This window comes from Gavialis gangeticus, unplaced genomic scaffold, assembly GCF_001723915.1.
Source record: "Gavialis gangeticus isolate Ggan-Ray unplaced genomic scaffold, GavGan_comp1, whole genome shotgun sequence".
Taxonomy (NCBI): Eukaryota; Metazoa; Chordata; order Crocodylia; family Gavialidae; genus Gavialis; species Gavialis gangeticus.
The window spans coordinates 31,727-53,994 of NW_017729019.1; the positions used below are offsets into that span (position 1 = coordinate 31,727).

Here is a 22,268-nt window from a genome sequence, read left to right on the forward strand (position 1 = left end):
CAGCTGACTTCCTGCCCTTCAGGTGTGGGGCTGGACTTGATGATCTTCCGAGGTCCCTTCCAGCCCTAATGTCTATGAAATCTGCTCAGGTCCCTTCCGACCCTACTAACTATGAAACTATGAAACTTATACCAGCTGGGAACGTGCTCTGGGCCACTGGCAATGGGAAGCAGCAGAGAACGTTTCATGCTCAGTGTTGCCCTACGCCACCGGCTGGTACCTCAGCTTCCCAACGAAGTTCTCCCCGCCGCGTGACAGATCCGTGGGGTCAATGGAAATGAGGTAGTTGGAGGTCTTGCTCTTTTTCCGCTTCCGGCCAGCCAGCAGGAAAACCTGGAAGACACAGGAGGGCCAAGACTGGATTATAGCAGGGCATAAGCTGACAGAAAGAGGTCCTGGTCTCTAGGAGTGAAGCCTGCGAGAGCTCCAATGGCACAGGAGGCAACAGGCAGCCTTTATGCTTAGCAAGGCACCTGCTGGGAACCCAGCATCCTCTTCACTGCCTTCCTGCTAAGTGCAAAGTTCAGCTCATAGTTTCTGATCTGTTATTCAAAGACTTAGATGTGATGGGCTTAGCTACTTCGGAGACAGGCCACAACACCTCCATGAGCCCTGCCTCCTAGGACAGCTCCATTGCATTGGAACAACAACAATGTCAGCTCATGGGAGAGGCTAAGGAGTGAAGGAAACAGGGCATACGGGGGCTGAGCTGGGACTCACAGCCACAACAGTGAGTAGGCATCTCGCCTTTGTTTTGACCGAGCGCTAAACTCGTCTCTGTGATTTAGCTTTCCAAGGCTTGTTACCCCACTTGGGAACAGCTTCAGTTTTCTGGGACACACTACGGCTTGCGCAATAAAGCAACCTGTGAGTCATGCTAGTGGGACTTGTGTATGAAGGTAGTTGCACCATAACATCATGATAAAAAAGGAGGAAGTTGCATCAAGAGGCCACCAAGTTGAGACACGCTGTTGACCTCAAAGACACTGTCCACCTCAGACACCTACACGAAGTCCCCAAGTACTAGGTTTCAGGTACTTCACTGGAGAGCCAAGCTTTTCACGCGGCTTCTGCTGAACACAAGACAGCTAGAACTCAAACTGCATCTGCTGCGATACAGTAATCACGCTGGGCGTGATGAGCACAGCGTATTTCCCAAGAGGAGTTACAGGAATATGGGCGGAGGGGACCGAATCAATTAGTGCGTGGATGTGTTTCAAGTTGCTAGCTGCCACCCTAATCCAGAAACCGAGAGAGCACACTGCTCCACTGACACCGCAGCACACGCTGGAGAGGAATTTGGGCACCTGGAGGGGCTAACGTGTGTCTGTGGGCTGACACACAGGGCCTGGTATAATGAGCAATGCGGAGAGTCATCCTGCACCTACCGGCGTGTGTGCTAAACCACATGCCTGCCGCACGTGCCTGGAACCACAAGGCAGACAATGGAAACATCAGTCTCAGTCTGGAGTTTACTGAGGAGACTTCAGAGGTTGGGAAAACTGCCAGGGAATATTAGGAGCTAGAGAAGGAGAAGACCCACGAGGACAAACCCGGCCCTGGTACAACTCCAACAACTGCAGTGGCTTACCCCCCACCGTGCCAGGCCTCCTTAGCTGTCAGATGCATTCCCCTGTGCTCTTCCCAGCTGCATCCATAGGGCAGCTTGTCGCACAGGACCTCAGCCCCCTGCTCACCTTTTTCTCATTGTCCAGGTGGACGTAATAGGTTGGGTAGAGGCCCCGGTCCATTCCCTTCTTGTCTCGCGTCACCCGGCACTTGATGGTCACCCCCTGAGGGGCCGGCTGCAACACGAACTCCTCCAGGTTGTCCACTTCGATGACAGGGGAAGGAGGTCGCTCTTCCTTCTGCAGCCAGCCCGGGAGTGGAAGGTGTTAGGGAGGGTTCCTGCTGCCCCCGGCCTTTCGGCAGCCTGAACCGAGGCAGGCTGGGCCACACGGGCTCATCACACCTCCGTGCATCTCCCCCTGGCCCCTGCCCTTCCCTCTTGTGTCACACCAGGGATCTCACTGCTTCCCTCTTCCTGGCTCAGCCACAGGCTCCTCTGCATCCCCCTGCCGCAGAGCCTTCTGGGGGCCCGAATTGCCACCCCAGTCCCCCTCCCTCTCAGAGCCACTGCTGGGATCCCCCTCTCCCACACGCTGCTGGCCTCTTCCAAGAGTCCCTTTCCACAGCCTTTTGCTGGGGGCCTTGCCTTCCCTCCTTCCTGGTGCCCTGCTGCGGGGAACAGGCAGCCTGCCCTCTTCCCAACCCCCTTCCCCTCTCCTCTCTGCAATTAAAACCAGAGAGATGCCTCCAGCCCCAACCCATGCCTCCCTGATTCACTGTAAGGAACCACAGGGGGAAAGAAGGCCGCCCGGAAAGCCCATTCCCAGAGCCCCTCCGGGCTAGCCAGCCTTGTACCTTCTTGGACTTCTTCCCTTTCCCTTTCTTATTGGAGTTCTTCTGGGTAGTTTCGGGGGCCTCCTCCTCGCTTTCCTCCTCAGCACCTTTGGGAGGAGCTGCCGGTAGAAACACACCGTGAGACCAGCCTCCCAGACCGACTTGGAAACACCCCAGCCTGGTTAAGGCACTAAAGGCACCGGGCACCATCACTGCAGATGCAACAGCATGATTTATAACAGCAGAGGCATCTGGTCGGACGAGGGCTCTGCCTGGCAGCATCCCCTATTGGGAGAGCGCTTGGAGGGCAGGCACGCTCCTGCCTTGAGAGCAGCGGTTGGGGTCGATGACCTGCCAAAGCCCCTTCAGCCCTGTTTGTCTGTACTTTTTTAACCCTCCTTCGTCACACTCCCCAGAGGCACGGCACATGTAAATGCAAAGACACAGCGATGGGTCATGTTGGCGGGACATCAGGAAGGAGTAATGTGCTGGCTACAAGACTGCGAAAAGGAGGGCAAGGGACTAACCTTGGTCAGTCCAGAAAGGACCTCCCATAGCCCCTGAAGCTGCTGCCCCCTGCCCTGATGGCACTTCTCCAAGGGACAACATGCTTCTCCAAGCCTGGTGCCAACACCACGGGTTAAATTAGCTATTCTGAGTTGGTCACCATCGTCTCCCTTTACAGCCCTCCTTTTTTTTTTGCACTTCCGTGTTCAAATCAGCCAAATCAATTCTGAATTCTGTCGACTGAGCAGAGCTCAATGTTCACGTCCATGCAGCACTACCACCAGCAAGTCTCTTCCCTCCCACGCTCTTCAGCCTGGGGCTTCAGATACTCGCAAATCCATGGCAGGCATCCTACATGCAGGCCCCAAACCCAGGGGGTTTGCAGTTTAGATGCCTCCTGGTCTCGCTTGCCCCTAGCCCAAAGGCCAAAGGAGAAAGTTAGAGGGAGAGCCCAAGAGCAATCCCCCATCGCCATAAATTGTGTAGCCAAGATCCTCGCATTTGGAGACACTTGGAGATGCTCGCAGGGGGCAGCCTGCCTGCCTGCAGCACAAGGGGCAGGTCTTCACCCTCTAACGACACCAAGTCATTCAAGGCCAAGAAGAAGGGGGTCTCCCCTGTGAGGTCAGTAAAACCACCTGGGTCAAAACCCACCTCATGGCATCTCCCATGTCATAGCAGTACTCCCCTGGCCGAGGCTGAAACAGCACCTTGAGTTTCTCTTCAGGCCAGGTGCCCCGTTCATGCCATGTGCTGCCCTGCTGCCATTGCCTAAGCAATCTGACTTAGGGCCCAGCTGCGAAGCTGGTGCAGAGGGCTGCCTACACCCACCTTTCTTCTTGGTTTTCTTCTCCTTGGAGCCATTGCCCCCGGCCTGGAACATGGATGCTGTGTTCTTTTTCTTGTCAGATTTGATCGGCTTGGTGCTGGAATCAGAGTCATCTTCGGCATCACTGTCAGCTGGAGCTGAGGGCGCAGGGCAGGGGTGGATGGATGGGCGGGGGGATAGGAAAATCAATCCAGAGAAGGGGATACAGCAACTCTTCACATATCTCTCATCTGTCACTTTGATAGATGCTAAGTAACCCTCCCAAGGCCCTGGGGTGTAGGTGAGGGATGTAAAGCATAGGGTAATCACTTTACCCACTGCTAAAAGGAAGCCACCTCTGGGGGTAAACCTGTGTTTAACAGTGCATAGCCATGCTAAAACACAGCCAAGAGCAGGCAGTGAAGACACATCCTGTGCACAGCTGAAATTCAGGCCAGGAGGATGGACTGACCCCCCGTGGGTCTGGCCAGGATGGGCTGGCCGCTGTGCACATAGGAGAAGAGCTTTCCTGATTCAGGGCTGTGCAGCATTGTTCACTTGGGAGATCAGACCAGCACCAGTGCAGAGCAGAGACTCTACCCAGTCCCCACCACCAGCCTTTGGATTTTCACTGGGGGAGGCTCTGCTCCAAATACTGGCCACCTGGTCCCATCCTGCTTCCCTTCCGAGGCGGGATGGGACCACGGCACGAGGTGGCTCCATGCGACTGTATCCCTTTTAGCCCGGAGCTCAGACCTGGCCGCAACCCCTCCCACAGGCTGATCCACATCTCCCTAGGTGCCAAGGGCAAGGCCTTGTGAGCCCTTTGCTGAGGGCACAAGGCAGTGGTGGGATCGTGGGGCAGCCAGGCCCCTTCACCTTTCTTCTTGCTTTTTTTCTCCTTCTTGTCCCTGCTGACTTGGAACATGGAGGTTGGCTCCTTCTTTGTGGTCTTTGCAGTTTTGCTCTTGGCATCCGGTTCACTCTTGTCTCCTAATGGGACAAAGAGAGGAGAGTCAAAAGGGAGGGCAAAGGAAAAGGCAGGAGTCAGCAGCTGGAAAGGTGAGGACAGGCACGGGGACAGAAACGGGGCAGCCGGGGGCAAGGGCAGTGGAGATAGTGGGAGCTGAGACAGGAGAGGAAGGAGTGGAGGCAAGCCAGGGACAAAAAGGGAGTTGAGTAGCAGAGATCTGCCCAGGCTCTTACTGGACCTGAACCCAGGCTCCCCGAGTGCAAAGCTAGTGTCCGAACAACTGGACTATCCTTCCCCTCACTCACAGAGCACGTCCAGCCCTTAATTACCTCCCACTCTGGGGCTCCCATCACTGACCTTTAAGCTTGGCTTTTTTCTCCTTGCTTTCTCCAGCAGAAGCTTCTTTGGAGGGTTTGGGGGGCTTCTTTTTTGGCTTTTTTGGTGGGTCTTGATTCTCAGCCTCCTCGTCCTCCTCCTCCTCAGAGTCCTCTGGAGAGTTTATTGGGGTGGAAGTGGGGATCAGAAGAAGATCAGAGACACAAACCCGTTGACAAGGTGATGGCAATGCTGATCCTGCATGCTTTCCTGGATGAGCTTGCTACCTTGGGGCCTGCCAGACTTTTGCTTCCAGGCTGTAAGGCACTGAACAGCAGTGGGTGACCCAGGTGCTCATGCCTCTCCTGTCTTGCCTAGTCCAGGCTGGGACTGAGGCCAAATGCAATGGCTAATCCCGCAAAACTGGTTCCACCACAGCCAGCAAGTGTGAATGGGAACAACTTTAGCACGAAAATGTGCCTAAAAGTCTAAGGAAGACTTTTCAAGCCCCGAGACCTGCGCTTTACTGAATGGGACTCCAACAGTGCATCTTCACCCCATATTCAAACTGATTTGGAAGTGGTGCTGGCTGCCTGGCCTACACTATGTGAGCTGGGCCAGTTTCAAAACTGCTGAAAAAGAATAGGGTCATTTCCCCAGTGCAGATAAGGCTCCAGAGGCCTTTGACCCAGGATTTGACTTGGTAGAGCCTAGAAAACAAATGCCATTGTATTTGTAGGGAAAGGAGTGAGGATTTGCAGGGTGCATGGAGCAAGGTTGCCCCCTAGTGACCATCTAGCCTCCTGCGCTTTTCCAAGGGTCCTGTGCACTGTACAGGCTCGGCGCAGCCAGCTGTATAGTCCCTACAATAACTAATGCAGAACACACAACCTCTGCACAGTGAGTGCAACAGCTGTGCAGCACATACAACCTCTGACCGCAGCAGAGATGTGTCAATAGCTGATTTCTTGTCGCACTGCCTGAACTGGAAAAAGCAAACCACCACGTGGGTGTTGAGTAAAAACCTTCGTTTTATCCGAAATAAACTGCCTTGCTTTGGGGTTTTCTACATTAAAAGTCATTTTGAAATGCAGCAATCAGCAAACTCAAGCAAAATCAAATGCCTCAGACAAATCAAAGTGGGACTTTCTAGTTTTTTTTCCCCTCCCACTTTTTTGGCCAAAACAATTGAATTGGACGCAGATTAGCTAATAGTTTTAATTGACCCAAATCTCCATTTTCTGGGGAATAAGAAGGTTGATTGAAAAATCTGCCTCAGGGCTGATTCCAGCCTTCCTCCAACATCTCTGCAGGGAGACAGTCATGAGGATCTCAGCCAGGGCCTGTAGACAGCCAGCCATGAGAGGGGCCAACGGCAGGAGCTGTTCTTAAAATAGGGCAGTTGTCTGCACAGCCAATGCACCTGCCCTCCAAAGCCATCACGGGGGGGCTGCTCGCTCTACCTGGGGACTGGGAACTTTCCCACCATGGAGCTTTTGTTGGTGTTTCAGAGTGGAGGTGGCTTGATCCCTTAGTGGTTTAGAGAGAGTTCTCCAAGGGAGGTGCTTAGATGGGCGCACAGGGTCTGGTCTAGGACGAACGGATGTTGGATCACGTTTGGATAACACTTGCAGTGTGAATGAGAGCTGGGGTAGCTGTGTGTCTGGCCTGTAAACACGGTGCAAGCATGTGCTGCTGGATGGTGACACAGGCGAGGGTCTACACAGGGTGTACGCTGCTTGCGAGCAACCAGCGCTGTGCGCTTGAGCTGTGACTGCTCAGATGAGGGGTAGCAGGTGCCAGCGGAAGATGCGCAGCTCCTTACCCTGCTTCTTTTTGGAAGTTTTGGATGTGCTGAAGTTGGCCAAAGGACTTTCCTTCTTCTTCCTGGGGTCCTTGATGAATTTGGAGTACAGATCCTTCTCACCCCCCTCCTCTGGCTTCTCTTCCTTCTTCTTTTTCAGTTTTTTGACACCTGCACATTGCAAGAAATTCCAGAGTGACAACGGACAAGGCAGGTGTGGAGAGGAGGGCAGCAGATGAAGGGCAGGGAATAACATGAGGTAGGGCCTGTGAGACACCAGTAACCCCCCACCCCAGCACATGGTCACTGGGAGACAGTGGGTTGTGGGGGGGCTTCTCACTACCAGACTGAACAAGAACAGTGGGGTGTTTGTGTCTGCAAGGTCAGGGAGGGTCGGTCCCCTTCCCGCATGGAAGGATCACAGCAGGGAGAGGAGGCAGGAACAGATACAGAGGGCAGCTCACATTCACAGGGCCTCGAGTATGCATATGTCTGTGCCTCGCTGCCCTCTTCGGCACAGGCTGTGCTCATATTGGGACCCACTTTGGACCTTGCTCTGGTGCTCACAAAACACAGTCTGTGGAGGCAAAGCTTGGGCGGAGCGTCCCCAGCACTTCATGTATGTGCAGATCTGAGACGTGTGCATGCACATCTGGTTGTGCATGTGCAGATGGCCGCTAAGCCCTGAATGCTGGCCTGGTCTTGCACTGTCTCCTGAGCAGGACAGGAGCGGGCTCAACCTCTTCTACCAGCTGAGCTCAGCCCCTGGATCATGCCCTCCCATTGCCCATGCATGCTGGGCTGTTCCTGCTCGCACAGCTGAGATTCTCAGGTCAGAGCCGTACTGAGGACAGGTACACAAAAGAAGAGACAGGGAGTGCCGAGGCTGTGCCTTGTCCTGGGACCAGGCCTGTGCTCCGACAGGGAAGGAGAGGCTGACAGAAGGCACAGAGGGAATCAGCCATTCAATGAATGCTTAACCTGGGGGCGAGCGATGCCGGAGCATGTCGACATGTGTGATGCCCACCCCAATGTCCTTGTGCCCTGGTTCACAATGCCCGCGGGCAGCCTGCTCTGGGCTCTGTCTCTTACTCTGGGCAGAGGCGCTGGGCTCCTTCACGGGACTCTGCTCCCCGGACTTCTTTGCTTTGGGTTTCTTCGGCTTGGCTTCTGCCAGGGGCTCCTGGCGCTTCTTTTTCTGCTTCTGCCCCAGTAGGACGCGCTGGATGGAGAGACACATTACTGACACAGAGCTGAGGGAGGAGGGAGGGAACCGCAGAGCCCCTGCCCTCAGTCCCAGGTAGCAGCAAGTGCAAGCACTGCACTATGATCCCATGCCAAGGCTGCTAATTTCCATGGGCCGAAGGCCTGGGGCTGACCCCCTGCCTGGGGCAAGGGTGCGTGTGCATAGCTGTAATGTTTCGTGAGCTGGGCGAGCAGGAGGGAGCACACAGGGAACAGACCTCACCAGCCAGGGAAGAGACCACAACCCTAACCCAGCCCCCACACCCCTCCCTGTTGCCCCAGTGGGTCCCTCACCCGTCCCTTTGGGCCCAGCTCCATCTAGCCCAGCCAGGTGTAACCAGGGGCATTCATGTAATTACATGGCTGTAACAGTGGCATAAAGGAGAGTTCAATCTGGCCTGGGCATTTTCCTCATGCTCTTCCTTCTCTGCAGTGACAGGTTTCCCCAGTTTAACCAGCTCTTGCCAGCAACACAGCTCCTAAACTTCTGCTGTGCCAGGAAAAACCATGATAAACCTTCAATGTTCCTCGAAACGGCTTCCCCGTCCTCCTGCCCGCCTGTGACATGAACGATGTTATCTTAAACATAGGGCTCCCCACTTTGCTGCGCCCCCAGCTCCACCCTGGCAGTGCACGGGAGCGACACGGGATAGCTGAATGGGGAAAAAGGAGCCGAACAGCCTCGACAGGGGAAAGCAGAGCTTGCTGCCCTCCCCATTTTAAAGTCTCAGGGGTTAGGATGGCATGTCCTGGTCCCTTAGTTACTTAGGGGCATCTTCATCTGACAGCCTCCCTGTCGCATCTAGCCTGGCTGTCTGGCTCTCTCCTTCCCCATTACATTGCCAGCAGGCCGATATTCAGAGCTGCGCACAGATGTGAGCAACATAAGCCTCTCCCAGCTGTGGCTGGCAGCCAGCTCCAATCTTAAAGCAGGCTTCCTTCCAATGGTCCCTTCCCCAGCCCCGCTCAGATGCAGCACTCCTCCCCACAGGTGGAGACGGACCTGCTTTTCACTGGGATTTTCATGCTGCTGAAAGGGGGTGCTGAGAGCCCTGGACACTGCCTGACATCCTGCCAGAGAACAGGGCTGGGATGGGCGGCAGCGGCACATGCTTCCTTCGCGCTGTCCCAGGATACTTCTCTTAGATTGGAAGAGCCTTCCAGCTCCTTCTCCAGCCACACATGCCCCCTCGTCGAGAGACGGCGACATCTGTGTCCTCTCCAGGACCCACTAATGCAACACTGGACCCTCTCAGCACTACCCAAGGGCCCTGATTTGGACTGGCAATCTAGCTAGATCCAGCCCCAGTGCATCCCCAGTCCCTGGGCTGGTCTTTCCTCATCAACCTGAACCTGCTCCAGCTGCAGTGAAAACAAAAGAGGAAAAAGCAGTCCTAAAATCTCTTTCCAGTGATTACGCGTGCCTCGGGGAAACGGCTTCAAAGGACAAAAGCAAAATCATATTGGGGCACATTCTTCTAAGAACGTCTCCTGCCAAAATGACTCTCCAGTGAAATCCCCCCTGAATTTATCCCGTCTGTGAACTCTGTGCATTGCCCTCCAACCTGTCCTGCCACCAGACATGCAAGAGGGCCACGCTGTTTCTGCAGTCCTCAGGTCCAAGATTCCCTAGAAAGAAGCCGGACGTTGCAAACCCGGAGCGGCTCCACAAGAGAGTGAAGTCCTGAGCGCAGACTGTCCGCAGGCAACCAGGGAAAAGACAGCTGGCAGCAGGAAAAATGGCATTCACCCTGAAGCCAGCACTCTGGAGTGGGCGCCCAGGCGCAGCACCGGCACATTTTCACACATGCAGCCCCCGTCCAGAGCCAACAAGGAGAGCGGAGAGGGGTTGCTGGCTGAGGGCCCAGCCTGCTGATTGCTTGGCTTGCCTGGAAGAAGAAAGGAGGACAGTGTCTGGGATTTGGCAATCACGCGGTATCACTAAGTGTTTGTACTGCTGGCGAGCGTAAGCAGGCAAAGAAACGCTGCAATGAACCCACCCACGCTTCTCTAAGTCAGGAGGAGCTCCCCCCACACCCGTGGTAGTACATTGGTGTGTGGCCGGTAAGGAAGGATATGGGTGCAGCCCCCAGGGACCAGTGACAGATGAAGAGCGACTGCAAGTGAAATGACTGCCAGAAATAGAGGGGCTGCTAGGCAGGATCAGGCCCCAAAGTCCATTTAGCTGAGGATGTGGTCTGCAAAAGTGACTGACAGAGGAAGAGAACAGACCTCTTGACCTGGTCTCTATTGGACAGGAGTCAGTTTAAGCCCTGAAGGACGAGGCGCGCTGTCCCTTCCAAAGTGGGTCCTCATTAACTGCGGCTCTGGTTATTCTTCAATAGCTGCCCGGTCTCTGCTCTGAGCACGAGCAAGAGCAAAAGAGGCTGATAAGGATTAACTGAAGGAGCTGAGAGGATTGGGGGTGATAAGGACAGCAGCTTGTCAAATGAGACAAAAGCCTCAGAGGAGTTGCTAGCAGACAGGTGTCCACAGCACAAAACACACCCATTCAATTGGCTCTGGGTTGCTGGCACTCTCAGCAAAGAAGCCACCGAGATGATTGGTTTCTGGGGATTAAGGTCTCCTTTGTGGCCTCTTCCAGCACACAGAGGGAGCTGCCAGTATGAGGCATGGCCCTGTATCCGTGCTGTGTATGGCAAAAGGGAGGCTTTCAGCTGTCAGAGCTGCTAGTGCCTTTGCTTTGGAATACCAACTGGAGGAAGGAGAGTCCTTCAAACCTATGTGCAGAAGCCAGAAAGCAAGAATGAAAAATGATGCAGTAAAATGGGAGAAATGGGAGGATCAGTGGGAAGAGAAGTTATTCAAACTGTGTTTCCAAAGAGGTAGAAAACCTCTGGCCAGTGCCAAAGCTGGAGAGCTGACTGCTGGGGGAGATGGAGGGTGGTTGAAGAACAACATATTTGCTCCGAGAAGCTTTTGCACACTTGGGAGATGGTAGGGTCTCACTTGGCCCAGACTCTTTCTTCCAAGGCAGATCTGCTGGAGCTTAGTCCCCCACAATTCAAGCATCCTTGATGCAGGGCAGGCCTGTTTCAAAACCCCACAGTGCCAATGGAAATGTACTGGATTGGACTTCACTGAGCTGCAAATCAGGCCCTCAGACAGTCAGACCGATGGGACAGCCACCTCCCCTGTTGGTCTGTAAGGTTTCATAGTTTCATAGGAGCTAGGGTCAGGAGGGACTTGGACAGATCGTCTAGCCTGACCCCCTGCCACAGGCAGGAATGAATGCTGGGTTCACAAGACCCCAGACAGGCGATCATCCAACCTCCTCTTGAATTTGCCCAAGATAGGGGTGAGAACCACTTCCCTGGGAAGTTGGTTCCAGATTTTGGCCACCCTAACAGTAAAATATTGCCTTCTGATCTCTAACCTAAACCTATTCTCCATCAGCTTATTACCATTGTTCCTCATCACCCCAGGTGGTGCTGTGGAGAAAAGGGCTCTACCTATTTGCTGTTAATCTCCCCTGATGAGTTTGTAGGCAGCCACCAGCCCCCCCCCCAGCCTCCTCTTGCTGAGGCTGAACAGGTTCAGGTCCCTAAGTCTCTCCTCATAGGGCCTGTCCTGCTGCCCTCTCAACAAGTGGGTAGCCCTCCTCTGAACCCTCTCCAGGTTGGCCATGTCCCTTTTGAAGTGTGGTGCCCAGTACTGGACACAGTACTCCAGTTGTGACCTAACCAATGTTGCATAGAGGGGGAGTATCACCTCTCTGGACCGGCTTGAGATGCACATTTGGATGCATGACAAGGTATGGCTGGCCTTGCTGGCTGTGGTCTGGCATTGGCGACTTATGTTCATCTTGGAGTCAATAATGACTCCAAGATCCCTTTCCACCTCTGTGCTTTCAAGAGGGGAACTCCCCAGCCTGTATGTATGCTGTGGATTCCTTCTCCCAAGGTGCAGCACCCTGCATTTGTCTACTTTGAACCCCATCCTATTCTCATCTGTCCACTTTTGTGGCCTGTCTAAATTTATTTGCAGCCTCTCTCTCCCTCCCAGTGTGTCCACCTCGCCCCACATCTTAGTGTCATCAGCAAACTTGGACAGCGTGCTTTCCACCCCCTTGTCCAAGTCACTGATGAAGATGTTAAACAGTGCGGGCCCGAGGACCGAGCCCTGGGGGACCCCACTGCCCACATCTCGCCAGGTTGGGTACGACCCATCCACCACTACTCTCTGGGTGTGCCCCATCAGCCAATTTTTTACCCATCCAACTGTGCAGGCATCAATGCCACAGTCACCTAATTTATTGATGAGGATGGGGTGAGAGACAGCATCAAAGGCCTTCTTGAAGTCTAGAAAGACTACATCCATGACGACACTATCATCCAAGGATTTAGTCACCTGGTCATAAAAGGCAACTAGGTTGGTCAGGCAGGACCTGCCTTTGATGAACCCATGCCGATTGCCCCTGAGCATGATCTCCCCAGCTGGCCCCCCCAGATGTGCTCCTGCTAGCAAGGTGCATGTCCCACTCTGCTAGCTGTCACACGGGGTGTGTGCTCTTTCACACCCACTGGGATACAAGGATGAACTCACCTCAAGACTGCTCCTTGGGAGGGGACACAGGGACTAGACACGTCCTACCTGCAAAACCCGTCATTCCAAGAGGCGAGCGCCATGTGTGGAGGGCACCCATGTGTTGGCCCTGGTCTCAAACAAGTACCATACAGACAGAGACTAAAGCTCTAGAGCTAAGTTTATCAGACTAGGAGATTTAGCCACACAGTTACTATTGCAAGAAATAGGAACCATGTGGGCAACACCCCTTAGCCAGCTCTGAAATCTTGACCCAGCAGCTTCAACTCTTTGGCATCAGAATGAGACGTTACTGGCACTAGACGCAAGACAAATTCCCTCTCCAAGAGCAAGGGGCACTAAAATCAGAGGTGGGTATGAAGCAAAACTCAGAGTCAAGCCTTTCCCAGCTCTTGGTGAAGCTGGGACCTGAATGAAGAGCTCAGGGCTGCCCCTAACAACACAGAGACAGAGCAGAGAGGGACACTTACTCAAGGTGGCTTCTGAACTCATTAGGGGAATGAAAATTAGCCAGTCCTGCCCTCAAACCAAGCCAGCCCCTACTGCAGCCGCACGCACCTGCTAGTAAGGACAGACACTGGAGTGCCTCATGTACCGAAATAGCACGGGCCCATGTCCACCCAGGGCAGACCACGCTGCTCAAAACACAGGGGCAGTCAGTACAGGGGCTGCACTTTTCAGCTCAGCTCCTTCCCCTGCTCCTGGAGCTGGTGGGAGGGGGTGCACGGAGCTCTGCTAGGACATGGGGGCAAGCGCCGGGTGCCCAGCTTTAGGAGCTAGCACCTGCCTCCTCTTACAGGGGCTGAGCACTGGGGCACTCCTCTAAGGAGCTTGCAGACCCCAGTTGAGAACCACTATGTTAGGCCAATGATCACAAAGCAGAAAGACTTACCATGGAGCAGCCCAATCAGGGAAAGCAAAGTGGGGGAAATGAGAAAGACCAGTCAGTGAAGAGCCAGGGGAAGGAAGCCAGGGGACAGTCAGCAGGGCAGACTCAGGGCCCCATCCCAGCCCCAGGGGAGGGCTCCATAGCTTATATGATGCCAGCTGGTAGGGCAGCCGTCACTGCTCAGCTACAGCGGGAAGCCTCCGTCTTTGCTGGGGGAGAAGGAGAAGGAACAGCTCATCTGCTGGGACTGAGCAGGCCCTTCTTCATCCATGCTGCACCTCGTAGAAAAAGGATAAACTTTCCCCTCAGGACACTTCAGCCACTCTTAGACCAGGAGGAGCTCTCAAGTGGTGGCTATTGCAACCACCTGACTACGTTTATGAGAAGGAAAGGCCCATGGCAAGGGAGGTGGGAGCTGAGAGGCTGCACGTGGCATCCGCTTGCAGACACGAAGAGGAGCAGGAGAGGTGAGGGAGTGCTTAGGAAGAAGCTGGATTGGTCAAATGCAAAGGGCTTCATAAGGAGACCAAGGAGGTTTGAAGAACTGGAGCCACCCTCAACCCTGGCCAGTTCACACCCTTCCTCTGAAGCAGCAAAGGCACCTCTGCAAGGGCAAACTAGGCCCTGTGTATAAATTCCTCCAGGTGATGTAAACCCAGCGCCTTGGTCTCCAGCCTGCATGGGAAACACCATGGGCTGGGAAGCACCCAGCCACTCTCATGGCCATAGAGGACCAGGAGGAGACTGGCAGATTCCTGTAGGAAACCGGCTGCCCGTAAAGGGATTTCAGTGACACCAGGGTGCCCCCAAGTAGCATGGAAGAATACGGGATTGAGGTCAGCCAGAGACAGAGCATGAAGCAGAAGGATTAGATGCATCACAGCTAATCTGATTTAGCAGGGCTATAAATAATGATGATTTATCAAGCACAGACCATGCAGCTGGGCAATTAGCTAAACAATCAGCATTCGAGATGTACCGGGAAATGTTGCCTGATGCAAGGCAGTGCAAGTCCTGCTGACTGGGCCCCTCACAGGATTACTGACAACTCAGTGCAAGATCAAATCATTCTTCCTGTCCCAACCGGCCTGTTCCTCCACCCTGTTCCTGTGTGTGGGCTAAAGGTGAGGCTAACTTCAAACTGATATGGAAACCAAAAGGAAACAGAGCCGGTCTGAGTCATATCCACCAACTAGCACCATATATTGTGATAACTAAAGATCCCATGGGATGCTTTCCAGGGGAAAGGATCTTAACTGCACTTTCCTGGCCAGATTCCAGCGTACATTCTGCCTCCTCAACGCTTCTCCTACGGCTTCATCTGGATGCTGGGTTCTCCTACGTGCCCTTCCATGAGCCAGCAAGTGTTGTTGCTGTGCATGGTTAAACAGCAAATGCACTGCCCTCCAGACAGGGTGCATCACAGGGGATGTGCCAGTTAATTAGTGCCCTAGTTCTACAGCACAGGCGGTGAACATGGTAGTATTCAAAGGAGGAAGAAAATGAAGTCTTTATATGGAGTGTTTGTGGCCAGTATTTTGTGCATGTGCAAGACACAAGATAAAGTCTTGCTTAGAAAGGGAACCATATTTTATGGTTCAAGGTCCATCGGGATGAAAGATGCAAACATCACAGTCATGCAAAGGCAGCACCCTCATCACCCTGTCTGCCAATAACAGCATCTAGTTGAGAGAGCTGCAGCATGTGCGTAGGCAGATTGCAGCTCCCTTTATTGGAGTATAAGCTCAGGCCGAGCTACCTGTAAACCAACTGTTGCAGCTGAGTTACAAATCCCTGGAGATGGCAGCCTGTTGCAACAGAAATGCCAACAGGCCCTTGCAGGTAGGAATGGGGCTGCCAGCTGCTGCTGTCATGGCTGAGAAACAGCTCCCCCAACAAGGAGCGAGGTCTGCCTCAGCCCAAACCAGGGAACCTGAAGACTCGCCGCACCTTTGCTGATGGTGCACTTCATTCTCAGGCACGAATTGTGTGTAACAGTGTACATGCCTCAAGTTTTGGGGACAGGCCCCCGTGCCTGGTTTGGCGGTGGGACACATATGAAGTACCAAAGCAGCAGCAGCACCCCTTGATTTTGAGAGATGCCAATTCTTTCTGCCAGTTGCCACGTTGACAGTCCCAGGCTTTGGACCTGCCCAGCCTCCAGTTCCTGACTCTGCTGATTTGCCTCTTTACCATCCAGTTTCTATCCAGTCAAACCTTCTCCCCTCCAAATCTAAACCTGAAATTCCCCTGTGCTTTCCTATTCATGGGTCCAGCACCAGAAACCAGCTTCTTGCTCTTATGCCATCAACTCACTGTGTTTCAGCCCTCACCTTTTTTCACTCCCTTTAGTCTCTTAATCGCAGAGCTAGCAAAGGGGAAGGGGAAGCAATTAACTTTATTACTTAGCTTGATAAAGCATTTTGATGATAGGCAGTTTGTATGAAAGGCTGCTCTTGTTGTTATTATTATTATTATGGCAGCACTGCCTAGGGCTTCCACTGTGCTAGGTATTGTGTACTTGGGAGTGTATCAAAGGAAGTCCTATTGTAAATTCAATGTTTTGTTTATAGTAATTAGTAACAGCAATTAGATGTTCTGGTCTAACACCATCTGAAACACCTGCTACCCATGGAAAGTGAATCATGATTGAAAGACTAACTGAAAAGCTTAATTAAGTCCTTAATTAGGAATGTAAGATCCTACCACATTCACAGAGCTCACCTGTAGCCTTAACCATTATAAGGAAAGAGAGTTTTAAAAATAGTTTCAAATCAGCTCACACACTTTGGGTCTGGAGTGCTTCTGCCTGAGACGAACTGATCACGTCAGGGCAGGGGCCTCACATCACAGACCATGTACAATGGCTTGTGCTCTTGCTCACATTGCTCTGTGCCAGGAAGTGCCCTTCACACAGCAGGGGACAGGCTGAGACTGGAAGCAGAGTCCAGTTCGGCACATCAACGCTGGGATGCTGAGCTGGGCCCATCGCAACCTCTGCTAGAAACCTGCTTATCAGTCCCTGCAAGGCCAACCCCAGAGGCACAGGACAGACTGCCTGGGGCCTGGGCATGCTGGAGAAAGCCATTCCCCTCCATCAGCAATAGCAATGGTTGAAGCTGTAGTGTCAACGGGGACTGGGCCAGCTCAGTACGGTTTGCAGACATGACAGTACAAATACCCGAGACCCCCACCCTACAGGCTCCCCCCACTGAAGCAGCACTGATAGCAAATGCAGACGCACCTCGGGAGGGAGTCTTATCTTCTCCCACTGCTCTCTTCCTCTCCAGACCTGGCCAGGGAGTGCCCTGAAGCATCCTGCAAATGGCAACAAGACTGGCTCCGGCCATGAACCTTTCTGATTGCATGAGCAAACAGCACTGAGGAGGATAATGCCAAGGTCTGGCCACATTATCTTTCAGGACCTAAACCTGACAGGTGAAGCTACTACTCTAATGACCATCTACTCCTCTGATAATGTGGGTGTTTCCCTATATGACACCTGCTCAAATGAAGAAGACGGCTTAGCAGCAAACAGATTCCACTTGTACAGCCCTTGCTCTTTTTTTTTTTTTTTTGCTTCCCAGTATATCCAGCTACTTCTAAGGTTTTTTAACTGGGCCCTTCATTTGATCTTAAAATGGGACAATAAGTAGGTTTGGGACCTGTACATGTCTCATCACAGCTGCAAGTCACCTGGGCAAGCGGCTGTGCTGGGTGTTGCAAAGTACAACATGGCGCATTACACAGGACCGCGAGCATCAGAAGCGCTAGAACCAGGAACTCGCTGGGGCCTGACATGGTTTCCAGCAGGCTGGCTCTTCAACCCCAGAAATCACATTCGTTCCCTAGAGTCTCATGTCCAGACGCAAACGTTATCCGAGAAAAAGCCAACTCTCAAGCTGGAAAGTCCCATAACTTGGGCTCAAGAGCCTGTATCTAGGAAGCCTGAATTTACCTCCTCAGTCACCCAGCTCTGACCCAGCATGGAAGGAAGGAGGCAAGGGGGGAGATTGTCTTACCTGCTTGCTAAGTTTCTGATTCGGGGGGCTCCCAGGTTCCTCGTTCATACTAGAAGGGAAACACAGTGCAGGGAGATTAGCCCACCTTCATAGAGGACTGGCCATTTGGGGTGCCTTAGTTTTCAAACAGCTATAGGAGGGGGCACCTGACACAAGCCTGACTGTCAAGGGATGGGTGCAGCACCTGGATAACACAGACCCTTTTGAGATGCTTCCAAGTGAGCATCCAGGAGTCACTAGTCCTTTCTGAAGATGTTGGCCTTGGTCTAAATCTAGGAGGGAATCGACCAGGTTTTGACCTTTGGATTTGCTTTTTTCCCAGCTGGTCTAAGAAACCAGGAGATTGAAAGACTAACTGAAAGAATTAAATCATTAATTAGTCTTCCAATCAAGACGATTAGGAGAAGAGCCATGAACTGCATGCAGCTCCTTCTGCCTACCAAAAGGGCAGCCAACATGGACAGGCTGCTTTGGGGTGTATGTTGCTGGGGTCCCACTCTCACCTCCCTTCCTTGTGGGGAGCAGAGCTCCCCACTGCCTCCCTCTTCTGTCCACAAGTAGCAGCAAGCTGGGTACACGGCTTCTTTGCCAGGGGACGGAGGAAAATCACCTCCACATCCACAGCACGCTCTGCTGGCTGGGTTAAAAGAGTGAGGGACAGACCATGCACAGAGGACCCCAGTGCATCTCTAGCTGTCACTCACTGGTTCACATCCCCTGTCGGCCTCCGTTCCCAGCTGCCCCCAACCCTGCCCTTCCCACCGACCTGGGTGCTAGTTATGCTAATGGGTAGCTTGGGAGGATGTACAAGATAAGGACAAAAGTCGTACCTTAGCAAGCCCAGCAGTGCAACAAGGCAGTTACAGACTGTGGATCAGCTGCACCCACTGCTGCGGCTCCAGGTGGGGTGGGGGTGGGGGGTCTGGGTACAGCCTAGCCCCAAAAGTCCTTACGCTGCCCAGAGACAGAGAGCGGGCTGGGGGTGAGAAAGGGCAGAAGGAAAAACTCAGCAGTGCTACCCCTGCTACTATGGCCCTTCACATCCAAAACCTCTGGACCGAACCTGCCGCTGTGCCCCGGAGCTGTGAGCCTCTTACCCCAGCAGGTGGCACCGCAGCCTGCAGACGTGGCTCAGCCCTGCCCAGGATAGATGTGGACAGGCATTGCCACGGATTTCGTTTTTCCCTGCCCGGGGCGGGCCGACGGGATCCTTGACAGCCGCACGTCCTTCGGTCGGGGCCTAACAACCTCTGGATGAATGTGCTCATGTTGTAAAGCTGGAAGGGACCGTTAACTGTCCTGCAGCCTGACCTCCAGCGCAACACAAGCCGGAGGATTTAGCCCTGCGCCAAGCCTGGAGCGGCCAGCAGAGCCCGAACCCCGTCTGGGTTTTAAAGCTCTTAGATGCTGGAGGATCCACCGCCTCCCAAGTAAGAAATCACAAGAGTTAATTCCTCTCGGAGGCAAGCACACCGCACTTCATTGCTAGTCTGAATTTCTCTCCCTTCCACTTCCAGCACTGGGTACTGTTCTGCCTTTGCCCGCCCGGTGCCAAAGCCCTGAGCTATCCAAAATCCTCTCTTTGTGTACCTACTTTGCCAACACCAGCGAGAGGGTGCGCTCGCCTCTCACAAAATCCCTAATGATGGGTCTCAGAGACACAGCAGGCACAAGCCAACCGCTGCGGCACTTCACAGCTCATTGCAGAGCCCATCATTATCAGGCTACTGGCTTTCCCTGCCTCCAGGATTTTGGATCGAGTCTCCATTTGCAGGCTCGCAGCATGCTGCTTGTTTTGGAATTCGCTAGGAAGCCACCAGATGGCTGAAGAAAACCCCGAGGGTTTCTCTCCCGACTCCGATGCCTCTAGTTCTGGATTGCACTAGAACGGCCACTTGAAATGCTCAGCGTTGCGCTGCAGGGCTGCCTGCGGGTCCGCAGAAGCCCCGAGAATACAAGGTGAACCAGAGCTTCCTCTTTACTGCACTGAAGCTCAGCCTGGAGCCTGTATCATGCACATCCAATGCGTGCCAGTAATTTTTCAAGGTAGAAGCCTGTGTGAATAGGCCACTTGGGCCTTCAAAGGCTGAGTTATGTTCCCCGATACACCTGGACTCTCTGGGAGGCGAGAGGGATGCTAAAGGCACGTTGTTTCTCTGTACCCAGCTCTACCCGACCCTTCCGCAAACCAAAGGCTCAAGCAACTGCTGGTCTTAGCTGTTTGTTCAGGTTGTCCTACTTATACCCAATCAAAAACTTTCCAACAGGCCATTTTTATGTTGGGGTTTTACCAACATCTAAACCCGTTACAGTTTTACCAACATCTAAACCCATTATGGGAACGTGTCAGTTCCCAGCGGAAAAAGTCGAATCATCTCAGTTTCATCTGGGTCATATTCTGCTGTGACATTGTTATTTTAATTCCTGTAACTCAGACGTGTTATATTAATATGACTGTTGTTTCCGTCACACCTATATCGTTACGTACTGCTCCGGGCTTGTACGATCAAAACCAAAATGCGTTGCCGGCCTTGAACTGAAACGGTGCAGAAGGTCTCTTCTGTGAAAATGTCATTGCTTTCTGTTCCTCTTCAGAGCTGGCTTTTCTTTTGCACTCTGGGATTACAAATTTGCAGCCTTGCTAACCCTGAGCTAAAGGGATTTCTCCCAATAGGCAGAAACGGGATGTGGCCCAAAAAGACTTCCCAAGGCAACCCTAAGACATGTTTACAGGCTATCTGGAGAAATCTCAGAAGGAAACGCCTGCCTAGGGAAATCCTTGGGAGCGATTCCTCTGCCTGCCAGAGCCCGTGGGCTGGAATGGGCATGCAGAGACCGACTTCTAGGGCAGTCGGGTACCTTCCCATCAGGACTCGAGCCTTCCTATGGACAGCAACTTGTTGGAAAGAGACAGTGCTCTCTCAGTGCATGGGGTAGGGATGCTCTGAGAAGAGAAGCCCCGTGGGGAGGCAGACCCGCCTGATACATGGACAAAACGAAAATCCTCCTTACAAATCAGGACCGCGCTGAATCTGTGGGGCTGCGTGTTCCCAGGGGGCGGAAGGGGAGAAGCACTCACCCGGCCGTGGTCCACACCTCACGCAGGGTGTCCGACTGCAGGGGCATGGCGGGCTGCCGGCAGGGCTCAAGGGCTCAGCAGATGGGCAGACCTGGAGCACAAAGCCACCTTCTTCCAGACGCAAAGCTGAAGCGCTCCCTCTTCCTCGGCCAGATTTCCTTCCTTTCTGGCACGGGCTGTTAAGAAGCTCCACAGACGCATACTGCGCACGTTTTAAAGGCAGGACATTGCCAGCTGGAGGGCTGATGGCATCAGCCCCAGCTGACGAGAGATGCCCCACGCTGGCTTGCCCTCTAAGCCCAAGAGGCTCCCTGGCCAATCTCCCAACATTAGCTTTCTTCAGTGAAGTCAATTAGTCTTTTGCATTCATGTTCCACATTACCCACCAGCCCTGCTGGGACAGGGACCTTGGTGCAGGCATCTCTCTTGTGCTTGAGAGGAGGAGGAGGAGGAGGAGTGCCTGAAGGCGACAGAGCCAGGGAGACGATTAACTTTTTATTTCTCTGGAAACTCGCTAATAGGATTTCAGAGGCTCACAGACTCTCAGCCAGGGCTGCAGAGGGACTCTATAGACTGCAGCGTCTGTCACCTTAATCCAGTAAAACAGAGGAAAAGCAAGCTTGATGGATCACGCTGAATAATATTGTGTCTCCAAACAAGCAAGTGAAAAACGAGTGCACATGGTGCCTGCAGGATGCACACGCATGTGTCACAGTGTGCAGGTAAGCCTGTGCATCGGTGTACGCACAGCATACAGGCACTTTCAATAGCACCTTCCTCTGCTGAGCCCAGGGTAATGCCCTATGTGGTCCATGCAGTGCTGGGAGAAGGAACGGGGGATGGATGAGGAACCATTCACACAGTGTGGCCAGATGGAGCAGGGCTGCAACGGAGCAAGGACACAGAGCTGGACCTGGCCCAGTGTCCCAGCTCACTGAGAAGTGGGGTTGCCCTCTCCCCTCTCCTCCATGTGCAGAGCAGCCATTGTCCCCTTTGGCGGACACCTGCTTTGTGGCCTGCAGACCAAGCCCCGTGCACTTGTGCAGGTCCTCAGTGCCGAGGCTTCACCTGCCAGCACACACCACCCCCATCGCGTCTGAGCGGGCCGACTGCCTGCACAGATAGGCTCAGAGGCGGCACACGCGAGAGCTATTCTGGGAGCTCCAGAGGCTCCGAGACAAGAGATTACAAATCTACTTAGGAGAGACAAGGTTAACTGAGATGGGCTCCTCAGCCCACATGACATGGTGTCCTGGGGTTGCTGTAGAAGGAGCTACCAGGACCGCTGCTGCATCACCTCCTTTTTGAAGTCAGTGGTGTCTCTTTAGGAGTAGCCCAGCAGGGAACTATATACCTGTGGGTCTCATAGCCTCTATCATGAGCTCTCTGAATCATAGAAAGTTAGGGTTGGAAGGGACTTCAGGAAGTCACATTTAGTCCAACTCCCTGCTCAAAGCAGGACCAGCCCCACCTAGATCATCCCAGCCAAGACTTTGTCTAGTCAGGTCTTTAAAAGCTCCAAGGATGGAGCTTTCACCACTTCTCTGGGTAACATGTTCCAGTATTTTACTACCCTCCTAGTGAGAAAACTCTTCCTAATATCCAACCTAAACTTCCCTTGCTGCACCTTGAGACCATTGCTCCTTGTTCTGTCATC

At 53.3% G+C, this 22,268-nt stretch overlaps 1 protein-coding gene across 1 annotated transcript in view; it reads right to left on the minus strand.

Moving 5' to 3' along the window:
• TULP1 (tubby like protein 1) overlaps positions 1 to 22,046 on the minus strand; it is a 39,374-nt gene extending 17,328 nt beyond the window's left edge. Inside the window, exons 1-11 of the mRNA XM_019513769.1 lie at positions 20,612 to 22,046; positions 18,363 to 18,508; positions 17,533 to 17,581; positions 7,903 to 8,032; positions 6,832 to 6,981; positions 5,049 to 5,180; positions 4,598 to 4,711; positions 3,742 to 3,876; positions 2,425 to 2,522; positions 1,698 to 1,868; positions 221 to 333 (exon numbers count right to left, since the gene is read on the minus strand). Of these exons, the coding sequence (XP_019369314.1) occupies positions 221 to 333; positions 1,698 to 1,868; positions 2,425 to 2,522; positions 3,742 to 3,876; positions 4,598 to 4,711; positions 5,049 to 5,180; positions 6,832 to 6,981; positions 7,903 to 8,032; positions 17,533 to 17,580 (1,091 nt within the window). The 5' untranslated portion in view covers position 17,581; positions 18,363 to 18,508; positions 20,612 to 22,046. The remainder of the gene's footprint in view (positions 1 to 220; positions 334 to 1,697; positions 1,869 to 2,424; positions 2,523 to 3,741; positions 3,877 to 4,597; positions 4,712 to 5,048; positions 5,181 to 6,831; positions 6,982 to 7,902; positions 8,033 to 17,532; positions 17,582 to 18,362; positions 18,509 to 20,611) is intronic.
• Positions 22,047 to 22,268: the final 222 nt, after the last annotated feature.